The 13,869-nt window shown below is 38.8% G+C and overlaps 1 protein-coding gene across 1 annotated transcript in view; it reads right to left on the minus strand.

The window, feature by feature from the left end:
• CCDC158 (coiled-coil domain containing 158) overlaps window positions 1-13,869 on the minus strand; it is a 104,027-nt gene that overhangs the window by 73,600 nt on the left and 16,558 nt on the right. The window contains exons 3-8 of the mRNA XM_047091594.1: window positions 11,466-11,683; window positions 7,318-7,427; window positions 6,894-7,221; window positions 6,462-6,538; window positions 5,556-5,666; window positions 4,356-4,470 (exon numbers count right to left, since the gene is read on the minus strand). Of these exons, the coding sequence (XP_046947550.1) occupies window positions 4,356-4,470; window positions 5,556-5,666; window positions 6,462-6,538; window positions 6,894-7,221; window positions 7,318-7,427; window positions 11,466-11,683 (959 nt within the window). The remainder of the gene's footprint in view (window positions 1-4,355; window positions 4,471-5,555; window positions 5,667-6,461; window positions 6,539-6,893; window positions 7,222-7,317; window positions 7,428-11,465; window positions 11,684-13,869) is intronic.

Below are 13,869 nucleotides of genomic sequence, written 5' to 3' on the forward strand. Positions count from 1 at the left end.
TTGTTTTAGATCACTGGACAAATACTTGGATCTCACTCTAATCTTTACAGTAATTTTAGAGATGTTACCAATCACACCAAATTGTATCTTTTGTGTTCTGTGCTCAAAGACGGCACAGATGTTGGATAATGAGGGACGCTGCAGGTCAGCACGGAGGTGCATAGGCAGAACTATGCAAAGATGTTTGCACAGAATCTTCCTGCATGGTACAGAGCTCCAGCCAGTGCTACTAAATCTTTACTTTTTGAGTACGAAATTCAGCCCCAAATGCTTTCAGAGTAGGAAAAAATAAACTTAGAGTCAAGATCATGAGATATTTTTGTTGTCAAAAAGCGAAAGTTAAGAGTAAAGCCAAATCTACAGAGCCAATAGTGACAGCTTCTACTGGTCCAAATTCGTAAAGGGGGATTCTGGAGGCTCTCCTAAAATGGAAAGAGAAGAATAGAAAAAAAGCATTACAGTAGAACACTTATGCAAGCTATAAAAACTACATCTACAATTTTCTTTGAAATACAGTGTCTATTTTCATCAATATGAAAATACTTCTGTTATTCTGAAGAGACACATGGCCCTAACGAGTCTTCTCTCAATTTATGCTTTTTAGTTAGAAAAGTTTGGTTCAGACCTATCACATCATCATTTTTTTTAAATAATAAAGATTTTTTTTTTTCTGAAGGAATCTGACCTCAGGAGAAAACACTAATACTGTCTCTCATAAAATATGTTGATGCGTAGTATCAGCACACTCTTTGATGTTTCTTTTCACACAAATCTCACTTTTAATCATAGTTTTTACGTGTTATTCTCTTTGGCTTTTTTACCTTATTGTTATTTGGATAGTGTACACTAAAATGTTCACACGAGCAGTAGAAAATAGATTTTAAAGTTCTCAAAGGCTTTAGCAATGTAGAGTCAAGGTACATGACAATGAAAAAAATTAATCAGAAGAATTTGTGGTTTTTAGATTTTGTATTCAATTCATTACAACAAAAGCATTTCGTAACAATAGAATTTTTCAGGACCCCCAAAATGAAATCCTTCTGTTAATTAGCTTGATCTTTCCTGCTCAGTTGCACCATGTACTGATGACATTTCAGGCCAAAGTATATTCAACTCTATAGTAAGATGACAGATAATCATCTGTCAGTGTTCCCTGACTAACGGGAGTTACTATTAAGAGAGCCCAGTTAACCACCATCTAGGTACCAACTCCACAGGTTCAACATGTTATGAATCTCAGTGATCTGGATTAAAATTAGCTAAGCTAATACATATACCCTTCTTTCTATTCAATGTTGACTGCTTAAGGCTAACAACATGATTAGCACTCCACTGTTTACATTAGGGCAAAATAAGATAACTATTCTAACCTTCTACTATATGTATCATTGTATATCTATATGGCCTCAAAGCATTCATATGAAAAAGTCTACAGTCATTCATCAGGATGCTTATGCTTCTACAATGCCAAAGAGATTAATATTTATAAAAATTCATAAACTATTTTGTATTCCTTATATGTAACTAAATTTCTCACCATGCTGAAATTTAGAGTTGATAAGTATGGTGTTGTATACAGACTGTATGTGAATTAGCAAACAATGGGTGATAGCTTATGGAGGGGTAATTTTTCCAAGCAACATTTTTCCGTTACAATGGAAAGCTACATGTAGCACTTTCAAATTATGTAAGGAGACACAAGTAAGTTGAGTTTTGCTTAGTACTTCACAGCTTTTCAAAGAGTTTGTCAATAAACAATGAATATTCAATCTGTTCAAAATGGGTTGAGTAGTGCTGAGTATCAGTCAGTGGATTGAGCTATAACACAACAGCTCTCCCGTCTCGTCTCTCACTGCTGGGACTTTCCGGGCTCACTTCTGTCAATGTGCCTGCCTCCACCAGACCAAGTACTAGAGCCTCTTTCTGCCCCATGCTGTGCTGAAAGCAGGCCCATCCTGCAAGGCGACATCAAGACCTTTCATGCAGGCTTGGTTTGCCCAGAAAGGGGTGGACATTCCTGCTATCAATCTTCAGGGGAAAAGCTCACTTTGAGAAAAGAAACTAGAACACAAAAAGCAGGGCCCAGAGAAGCAGAAAAAAACAAACATTTTTCTCTGGGCTTCTGTTTGTTGGTTTAGCCTCTAAGCAGTCCAAGATTCCTGAAGGCTACTCTTAAGTGGCAGTGGTTGAAATGACCTTGACACAAGGGTTTTGGCTAAGAGTTAAGCATGCAGTCTAGTAAGGCGGTGTTATTCAAACTGCAAGGGGGCCAGTGAATCATGGTATTAACTTAGTGAGTAAAAATATCAGCATCTGAAGAGAACAGAGAAGAGCCAGCATCACATGAAACCGGGGTAAATACTGTTCAGTGAAAGTTGCTTCAGTTAGTATGTGTGTAGTAGATAGATCATAAGGTAAGCTATTTCTTACTGTGGGTAGTGATCAACAATTGTTTAAAAGCCAAGGCTATAAGAGCATCTAAATCTCATAACTGAGATTATATAGTATCATGTTACTCTGTATTGTTTTAGAATTTAGCGAAGTCATGTCTAAATTTTCCATTCTTATTTTGACTGTGCCACAGGGAATGAAGGTCACGCTATTACATTCTGGGCTTGCACTCCACTCGAGAACCAAGGAGGAACAGCCCCCTCCTGTGGCCAGTACAGGGGTGACAGCGGTAATTAAATGAGGGGCTGCCCATAGGAGGGCAAATGTCTGGAAGAATTAGTGCTGCGCCGCTCTGGAAAACAGTGTGGAGGTTCCTCAAAAAATTAAAAATAGACCTACCCTATGACCCAGCAGTAGCACTGCTAGGAATTTACCCAAGGGATACAGGAGTGCTGATGCATAGGGGCACTTGTACCCCAATGTTTACTGCAGCACTCTCAACAATAGCCAAATTATGGAAAAAGCCTAAATGTCCATCAACTGATGAATGGATAAAGAAATTGTGGTTTATATACATAATGGAATACTACGTGGCAATGAGAAAGAATGAAATATGGCCCTGTGTAGCAACGTGGATGGAACTGGACAGTGTGATGCTAAGTGAAATAAGCCATACAGAGAAAGACAGATACCATATGGTTTCACTCTTATGTTCATCCTGAGAAACTTAACAGAAACCCATGGGGGAGGGGAAGGAAAAAAAAAAAGAGAGGTTAGAGTGGGAGAGAGCCAAAGCATAAGAGACCCTTAAAAACTGAGAACAAACTGAGGGCTGATGGGGGGTGGGAGGGTGGGGAGGGTGGGCGATGGGTATTGAAGAGGGCATCTTTTGGGATGAGCACTGGGTGTTGTATGGAAACCAATGTGACAATAAATTTCATATATTGAAAAAAAAGAAAAAGAATTAGTGCTGCGATATTCAACTGCTTCTTCCCATGTGAAGTGTTTTTCTGGTACTGTTACCCCGTAGAATTGGGCTATATTTTAGGGGAAATCTGGCAGCTTCTTTATATTCTATTTCTTCCCCATCAGCTAAGGTGTGAGAAACTGGCTAAAAGCAACGGTTAGAACTGGAGGCTCTCTTACGAGGTAGGATGACTTTTTGGCGAAACTGGGACAATTTAGAGATGAAAGGTGGTATTCACAAAACAGGACACTGGGATAGTAGGTGTAGACTGGACTGTTGCCGGCAAACAGGCATGTATAGTTGGTCGCCTTTCTCACATGGAATAAAGAACATGAGCTCCTCGTAGCTCTTTGCTTATTTTTTAGGGTCTCTGACACTGCTTTACAAACGCCTGAGATTAACACAAGGATAAGCTCTGGATAAATGGTTGGTAATGATAGTGAATAGCTTGTCTTTAGCTACAGAAAGTGAGAGAACAAAAAACCCCCACAAAATCAAATATTCATTAATATCTGCTTTTAAAAGGAATTGTGTGATGAAAAATGATTTATCTTCCTAATTATTTTTTATTTAGACTAATCTTATTAATTTGGTTTGCTAGCCACACGATGATTAATAACTAGGAGTTGAAGTAAAACCTAGGAGGTAGGCCCCTAAAGTAGTAGGGGGGGACCACTTGGTACCAGAATATTTGTTAAAACTAAGCCTTGTAAAAATAATTTAAGTGGTCTTATTTTTAACTTATGTTTCTAGAAACTTACTTGTAAGTGTGCAAAACTTTCTTTTTCCAGAAATGAATTAATTTGAGCAAACAAGTTAAATTAAACTTGTTTACAATTTAACATATAGATATTTGGCATCCTCCTATTCCATCTTAAAAACTGCTTTTAATTTGGTATTAGTTTGATTCCTCATTTTCAAATAAACTATTTAAAAATGTGTAATTAAATCTGTGTATAATAGTCTGTGGTAACAGAGCAGCAAAATCTGATCTCACCTTGTCTTCATACAGCCTTTTGGCTTCCCTTAATTCAGAACGTAGCTGAGAAACAGTAGATTCCAGATCACTGAGTTGACGCATATACATTGAATTTTGGTTTCTTGCTTGTTCTCTAAGAAGGGTTTAAAAGGAGAATAAAAGCAAACAGCAAACTGAGACTAAGTGTGATATCTAAGAATACTCTAGCATTTAGATACTTCCACTAGTTCCTTTATATGGCATTGCTAGGCCTAAAGTCTGTTTTTGTTTCTTTGTTTTTTTTTTAATGTTCACTCATCCATTTTTGAGAAACAGAGAGTACAAGCGGGGCAGGGACAGAGACGGAGACACAGAATCCGAAGAAGGCTCCAGGCTCTGAGCTGTCAGCACAGAGCCCGATGCAGGGCGAACTGTAAGATCATGACCGAGCTGAAGCTGGATGCTCAACCAACTGAGCCACCCAGCCTCCCCCAAAGTCTTTTATTTTCCAAAATTGCTTCCTAAAAGCTTCAGCTCAACAATGTTGTTAAGTGCTGAAGCTAGATGGTGTATATACGAGTTCATGCGTACTATTTTCTCTCTACTTTTATATGTGATTAAAAATGTCCCTAGAAAAACTTTTAATACATAACCTCAAATTATAAAGTTATTTATATGTATACATATAAATATATACGTAAGTATATATACACACATAGTGTGAGTGTGTTTGGTCCTATCAGTTGAGATATGAACAATATTTAAAACATCCAATTCCAAGAGTCCTAAATACTTGCGATAATATTCCTTTTTTTTAAACAATTTTTTTTAATATTTATTTTTGAGAGAGAGAGAGAGAAAGACAAAGCGTGAGTGTGGAGGGGGAGAGAGAGAGAGACAGACAGACACAGAATCCAAAGCAGGCTCCAGGCTCTGAGCTGTCAGCACAGAGCCTGACGCGGGGCTCGAACCCACGAACCGCGAGATCATGACCTGAGCCGAAATTGGATGCTCAACAATTGAGCCACCCAGGCGCCCTGCAAATAACACTGCTTAGATGGTCATACGACATTATCATTTAAGTAATCTTCTCAATTCATTTAAATGTTAGAAAAGTTTTACTTTCTTGTGGAATCTGTAAGCAAAGTTTAAAAGATTTTAGGACACAACATAAATTAAATAGTATCTCTAAAATGAAGATAAATGGCTACCAATTTCAAACCACCAGGACACACATACTGAATGATTTCCAGTTGACTCTGGATGCTATTGGCTTGGCTTCGAGCACTGCTAGCTTTCTCGGTAAGTCCTGTTATTTCAATTTCATGTTCACTTATTAACTGCTCAATCCTATAAGAAGAATGTGGTGTTTGTTATTTGATGGAAACCAATTTGACAATAAATTTCATATATTAAAAAAAAACTAATGATTTTCAACACTCTCAAATTCAGTATTTTGTTTTGACTTTGAATATGCTACTCATTTTAGGTTTTGGAAGTCAGATTTTTAAAAAATTTTACAATGGTAATAAATTCCAAGTACTAAATATTATATGACATACCTAGGGAAGTGTCCTCTACGCCAAAATATTAGAAATACAAAAACAGGTTTTTAAATATTCACACTAAATCATAAAGACTTTACATCATAAAGCTATGCATTAGGCTCAGGTCAGGTTTTGCCAACAAATGAATGACAAAGGCTCTCTCTTTGACCAAACTTAAGTCAGGCTCCTCCGAGGCCTCTTCTAGGTCTTGACTTTGGCACCCTTCACCCCTGCCCTTGGCCTGCTCAGGCTTAGTAAAAATCCCCTGTCCTTGATGTGTCCTCTTAGTGATTTTCCATCCACTGCCCCTCTCACCTGCTCCTTGGCTGTAAATCCCTGCTTTCTTGGTTGAGGTGAGAGAGCTAAGGCTCAACTCTCTCCCCTAATGCAAAACTCTTACTACAATAGCTTTGAATAAAGTCTTCCTTAACCCTCTTAATAAGTATCAGAATAATTTTTCTTTTCACATGAATTTACCACAAACCCATGAAGAAAACTGCTTTGTTTCAGAACATTTTAGATTTTGGAATTGCTGATAAGGGACTGTAAACCTATGGTTTCTTCACTATGACTATCTATACTTCAGTCAGAAACCCACCTATCTTGATGTTGTTGAAGAAGCAGTTCTATTTTGTTCTGTGATTCAGACTTCAGTGCTTCAAGCTGCTCCTCTACCTAGTTATAAAAAAGAGACAATGATTTAGGGACTGGTAAATCTACATTTTGGAAAAGTTGGAGAGCTTCCAACTAAAGGAACTCTTTGGGAAGAAGCAAATAAAAGTAATACTGAAACTGAATACATTCTATCACTGTATTTCATTAGAGCGTTTACTTTGGTTATACTCTCACGAAGCCACACAGGCAAATTGAGCTAGTTCCCTTAATTTATGGAGAGATCATTGTAAATAACTTGTTTTAGAGAACAAAAATGAGAACTTGCCTTACTTTTAAGAACTCAGAAAATTATACACCTAATACTATTCTCTTAATGGATTTTAATATAAAATTGAATAGTGTTCTCACCACTTACTGGAAATATCCTCCCTTTAAGATAAGATATCTCTGTGTCTAATTCTCTTAGGATTTTGCTAATAGCTGAGCCCATGTTGCGGAAGTGGAGAGTAGACACGCTGTCATGTTCATATATCTTCTTGCCTGAGGCTTCTTCAAAGTCAACTAGGACTGATCTGATATCTTGAAGCACTCCCTCATGACTCAGCATCATCTTTCTCAGCTGCTCTATCTGTGTGTTGCTATCTCTCAGCATGTCCTCCTTAAGGCATTTGGCAGCTTCAAGTTCATGAACTGTATTTTGAAGCTGATTTCTTAAATCTTCCTGGGACTGACTCTCCCTTCGTCTAGGAAGTAGGTGAAAGAGAAGAAACAATATTGACAAAACTCATGTTCACACAAAGAGTCAAACTTTAAAATAATTTTAGGTAGCGAATCCCAACCTGATGTCAGCCATGGCATCTCTCTCCATTTGCATCTCTTGAAGTTTTGTTTGCAAATCAATGACGGATTGCCTTAAGTAAAACTTTTGTTTCTCATGCAATTCATTGCTCTGAAAAAAAAAAAAAAAAGCCACGCAAATCAGTCTTCACCAGAGGAACATATTTCCTTACAGCTAATAATCTCAAAAAAATCCATATATTATTAATTTACTTTTATGCGTACTTCCTTCTCCTTTCACCATAGTTCAGGGTCTAATTAATCATACATCACTTAGGTTACTGAACTATCTTAACTAGACTCAAAACTTGGCCCCTTTCAGAATCACTTCTTTACTTAATAACCAAAACACTATTTCTAAAACAAATCAGACCTCCAGCTCAAGATAGAGATAGAACAAAATTTTGTTCTTGAAAACAGGGAATTGGTTAAAATTCTGTAAACAGAAAAGTTGATCTAAAAAATTAAAAAAAAGTCAATCCCCACCCCCAACCCACTTAAACACTTGACAGCAGACAACCAGTACCCAAAATGCAAAGTGTTCTACTACAAAGAAATTCATTCAGATCTCTAAAATCAGGCACTGAGGCATCTTCCAGCATAATAACTGATGACAGCTAATCATCCCAAAGCCAAGCCATTGATTTCCGCCAGTGATAGAGAGCTTGCCATCAGCTTTTTTACTGCTCATCTTTGAGTATGAACAAAAGCAAACAAACCAACAAATACCACTGAACTCCTGAAGAAAGATTATAAAATAAAAAAACAGAGACCAAGATTAAACAAAGAAACACACACACACACACACACACACACACACACACAAGGACCCAAAGAATCAAAGTTATGAAGCAATGGAAGAACACTTTTTAAAACTTACATTTGCAGAGAAATTTGAGGGACATTACAGCTATAAAGAACGAAATACTATGCCAAAGAAGTGATCGGGGGCAGAAGAAAGAGTTCTTGGAAATTAAAAATATACTTACACACTAAAAAAGCTGCAATAGGAATGCTGGAAGTCAAGAAATGTCCCCCCAAAGTAGGAAAAGTAGGTAAAACTTTTGAAAGAAAAGGTAAGAGACTTAGAGGGTCAACCTAGGAGACACTAATTGACTAAAAGGAGCTGCAAAAGAGAGAACTGAGAAAACAGAGGGAAAGAAACTATCAAAGAAAAAAACAACTGAATTCTTCAAAGCTGAAAAGTACATATCTGCAGACCAAAATGATCCACTGAATCCCCAGCACAGTGAATGAAAAAACTAAAACCCACAGCTGTGCACATTATGGTAGAATTTCAGAGACAGAAGAGCCTAAAGCCTCCAAAGACAAACCTCAATTAACCAAAAACATATCATCTACAAAGGAGCAAGTATCCAACATCTACTTCTCAGTAGCAATACAAAATTCAAGGACACAATATTTTCAAAGGATTGAGAGAAAATGACTGCTAACTTACCAAACTAAAGTCATCCTCAGAATGCAAAAATCCATAAAATGTATGTCCCATATACCCTTTCTCAAATTTCTGAAGATGTGCTTTGACTAAATGAAGAAGTAGATCAAGAAAAAGGAAGCCAGCAAATGGTGAGCCCTGGAAATCATGGATCCATTCAGGAAAGCAGTGATAAGAAGAAAACAGTTCGTTATATGCAGACCTGAGGAGAAACTCACATAGACTGGAAAACAGGTCAGAAGACTCCTGAAGAGCCCTGGGTCAAAGGGGAATTTGAGAGAAAACCTACATGATGGTTCTTTAAGGAAAAAAAAAAAAATGACGATATGATAAAGGAAAACTGCACAAAGAAAAAGACAGGCAATTAAGGACCACCAGAGGGGTGCCTGGGTGGCTCAGTTGGTTGGGCGACTGACTTCGGCTCAGGTCATAATCTTGCAACTTGTGAGTTCGAGCCCCGTGTCGGGCTCTGTGCTGACAGTTCAGAGCCTGGAGCCTACTTTAGATCCTGTGTCTCCCCCTCTCTCTACCCCTCCCCTGCACACGCTCCGTGTCTCTCTGTCTCTCAAGACTAAATAAACGTTAAAAAATTTTTTTTGTTAAAGAACCACCAGAAAAAACACTACACAGGAAAGGAAATGTAATATGATCCTAGTGGATTCTGCAGTCGGCAATGTTTATATAGTCAGTATAGGGTTAAGGTCCTTTAGCTTTTCCTCTTACAGTCCAGGTGAATAACTACAGTATAGTCTGAACTTTGGATGGCAACAGAGGAAATGGAAACAGGTTTGAGAAATATATATGAGATATGCCAGACGGACATGGTGATAAAGCGATGCCAGGGAAGAGGTATCAAGAATAAGTGAGGTTTTTGCCTCGTGCTACTATGTAAGGGTGGCACCGCATATAGTTAGAAGGACCACTGGGACAAGAGTAGGTTTGGGGGCGAGATCATGTATACAGCTAGAAATGTTGAGTTCACAGAGCCTCAGAAACATCTCGTGTAGAAATGTCAAGTAGGTACATGGATACACTAACTGGTGCCAGAGCTAAGATAAGAGGTCTGTACTAGAAATGTAAGTTGAACAATCATTGGCATATAAATGGCAATAGATGCCATGGGAATCACTATGACTATTTTGGATGGTATTTTTGCTGGAACAAGAAACAAAATGAGTAAGCTCAAGGAAAATCAGGAGAGTGTGTTTCTTCTCAGACCTAGCAGAAAAGAGTGCTTCAAGAGGAAGAGGATAATCACCTGTGTCAAATGTTGCTGAAAAGTAAGAAAAGGAATGGAAAGCATGGTTGCTTACCCTACTATAGCACAGATCTCACTGTTGCTATCATTTTCTATTTAAATATCTCAGCCACAGACTAGAAATGTGTACATAGAAAGGATGATGTCTTTTCCATCTTTATATACCCAGCACATCTGTTACACAGGAGGTTCACGCTAAATATTACAAGTATCCAAATAGCCCTGTTGTTCATTTAGTGATTTAACACACATTTACTGGGAGCCAGTCAAGTGTCAAGATACTCTGCCAGAGGATGGATATGGAAAATAAATTAAGACACTGTTTACTTCATTGGTATCTCTGTGCTTCTTCCATCCATCTAACCAACCAACCCACCCACCCACCCGCTCTTTTTATTAGTGTATTTATCATAAGTATCATCACTATTTGTTTATATACCAGCTCCTCTTCAAGTCTATGAACCCCTTATGAGTCCTACCTTAATCATCTTTGTACCCCTGTACGTAATACAATGGTATATAATTTTCAGCACTTAATACAGTTGTAGCTTTTCCCTTAAATGTGCTTATGTAGTCTGATGAGATGGAACAACGTGTTAATGAACACAGTAATGTGTACTAAATACTACAACAGACATGTGCACATAGGGCAACAGCTGGACAGGGAATATACCTAATGCTGTCTAGGGGGAAGGATTCAAAGAAGGAAATGCTTGCACTGAGTTCTTGGTGGGTAATAAGAATTTGCCAGGCAGACAGGGTAAAGAAGAGGTAACGGCCTGGACCAAAGTATGAAGCTCTAGAATAGCATGCTACATCCAAGGAAGAGCAAGTAGCTTCATACTGCTGGAACGGAGGGTACATTTGGGGAACAGGTAGGAGATGAGGCTCAAATGCACAAGAGAGGGGTTATATCATCAAAAGGCTTAGGATACAATGGTAAGTTTGACTTTTAGACTATAGACTACCGGAAACCAGTATACAGTTGTAAATCTGGCTAAAGCTGACCTCATTCCACATAAGGTCGACTTACAATTTTTAGCAAATAACTTCTATATACTATTTAGCTGTTATGTATATACCTACATGTAAAGGTCTATCCGTACAACTGCTTTGTAAAGAAAAACCAGGCATCATGATAGGAGGACAGCAGGCCTGAAGCAATTATTATAATTACAGATAAATGCCATTAATTATAACATTTTGAGCTATTCAAGTTTCATTAAAATTAGCCATGAAACCAAGGAATATGTATGGAAACTTTATGTGCCCAATTTTTAACACTGAAATAGAAAGCATAGGTCAAATTAATAACTTTAACTAATAAATCTACTGCTAAGTGTTTCTTCTAGGAAGTTTAGGTTCTGTTCCAAGGCAATGTGCCCACTGTCATCCCCGAATGGCACGAAGTTCTAGAAGAAAAGAATGTAACTCACTTCATTTAGTCTTCTCTGCAGATCTTTGACTTGATGTGAATATTCTTCCAAAACACGTTCAATGTGTTCCTTTCCAGGATAAGGGATAACTTTTCTAGGAGAATCAAGCTCCACTTCATATTTGGGGAAAAAAGGAATCTGTGTCAATGTCCCAGCTGAAGATGTGTTTTCAATTATTGTACCACGAATAGACGACATAAAAAATGGACTTGAAGAACCTAGATATTAAAGAATTCATCAATCAACTTAGTAATAAAACAATTTTATGGCAAACATCATCCCAGGTGATCTCCTTAGTGAACACTCAAGGGTCTCAAGGTCTCATGGCAGAAAATAGACAAGTAAAAGATTGGTAACAGCTCTGAGAGGACACAAGGTAAAAAGGAAGAGATCAGGGAGGAGGAGGGAGTTTTACTTGATAGCGATCAAGTGATACCTGAGCTTGAACGAGCCTTGCGGTATATTAAGGAGAAGAGGAAAGGCATTGTGGCAGTGGGAACACCACAGTTACTGGTGAGGAGGCTTGAGACAGCACTGCGTATTCCGGGTGACAGGAAAGTAGCAGCCAGATATGAGAACTAAAACATAGTCCAGATGTTGAAGGGCCTCGTGGTCACGACAAGGAGTTTGAATTTCATCTCAAAAGCTTTGGGAAGTTATTAACAGATTTGAAAGTGAGAGAACAGTTAACTACGTCCGTAGTTTGAAAAGGCTCTCCGGCTTCAGCGTGGAGAATGCACTGCATGGAGATAAGCTGAAGGTAGAGAATCAAGTCCGAGAAGGCCTTCAACAATGCCGGCAAGAAATGGCAAGGGTCTACCCTGAAGTGGAGACTGTGGTCACAGACACCAGGGTGTGGATTTGAGAAATACATGCGGTAAGTAAAAGACAGAGAGGTGTCAAAGATCTCTCTTGGGGTTTGAGCTTCAACATCAAGTAACGCTGATTTGTGCAGTTGAGGAGCATGATGTGCTTTAGAGATAAGGATTTGGGAGTCATCGGCATCTGAATTCTAGTGAATCCTTGGAGTCAATGGGATCATCCAGGGGCAGTGTACAGAGTGAAAACAGAAGAGGATCCAGGAGAAAATACCAATATTTAAAGAGAAGATGAAGGAAGTAAAATCTGGGAAGGTTCACAGAAGACCCACAAAGATATTAGAGAATTATATTCAAGAAATACCACGGGTTTTGACTGAGTGACAGAGAGAGTGTGAGATGAAAAGAGGCCTCCCCATAAGCAGGCCGAGAAATCCCCCAGCTGAACACATATACTACCTTTCACGTAAAAGGAAGGAGGTCTCAAAGTCAGACCCAAGAGTACAGAGGATGGTGTCAAGACCCACGGAGAAGTATTCTCAGGCCTGAGTCCTCATGAGGGAGGGGATGGTCAACCTGTGCTCAGCTAGATTTCAGAATTGAGACGGACTGTGTGCCTGTTTACCCCATTTGGGATGGTTGTGTTGAGAGAGGTTATCCTATGCCTGCCTGCCACTGTATGTTGGCTGTCACAGGTCTTCAGACGAAAAAGAACTAAGGAGTTGTACTTAAGGACTTACAACTGAGGAGCTTTACCCATACCTGTATCTAATTTCAGTGAAGGGATTCTGGTCTCAGGGTGCCTAGGTGGCTCAGTGGGTTAAGGTCCCGCTCTTGATTTCTGCTCAGGTCATGGTCTCATGTTTGTGAGAAGGAGTCCTGTATCGGGCTCTGCACTGAGAGTGGAGCCTGCTTAAGATCCTCTCTCCTTCTCCTTCTGGCCCTCCCCAACCACCCACCCCCCACCCCAGATTAAAAAATAAAAATAAAAAGAGATTCTGGCCTCTGAGTGGATGCTATAATGGGATGAGACTGTTAGGGGCCTTCTTGGGAGAGAGTGAATGAACTATGCATGTGAGAGAAATGTAAATAATTTGTGACCATAGGGCAAACTGTGGTGCTTTGAAAATATGTCCATAAATTCTTTGATACTCCTCCCTTGAATAGGTAGAGGTTAATTACCCTCCTCTTTGTAAGAAAGGAAAAATAAGAGTGTATGTGTTAAGCACATGCACATATCTGTGTGTGGGGGGGCGGGTAGCAATTGCTTACTTGTGCAAAAGAACCACTGGAAGAATAAAACAAACTCAAGAAAATGGTTATAGGGGTATAGAGATAGGTGGAAATGGAGTGGAATAGGGATGGCAGCTAGACTTGACTGAATATACATTTCATACAGTTTTTACTTTTGAGCCATACACATTATCCATATTCAAAAAATAAGCCAAAAGTGAATACTAATAGAAACAAATAAACCTAAGTGTACGGTAAGTTGATAACATAACTTCACACAGAAAGTAGTTCCTTCAAATAACTTTAGGACTCTGTTAGCGCTCTGACCGTGTGGCCTTAGCGAGCTTCACTTG

This window comes from Lynx rufus, unplaced genomic scaffold (assembly GCF_022079265.1).
Source record: "Lynx rufus isolate CCGP_SWC_20201006 ecotype Redwood Valley unplaced genomic scaffold, mLynRuf1.p SCAF_3, whole genome shotgun sequence".
Taxonomy (NCBI): Eukaryota; Metazoa; Chordata; class Mammalia; order Carnivora; family Felidae; genus Lynx; species Lynx rufus.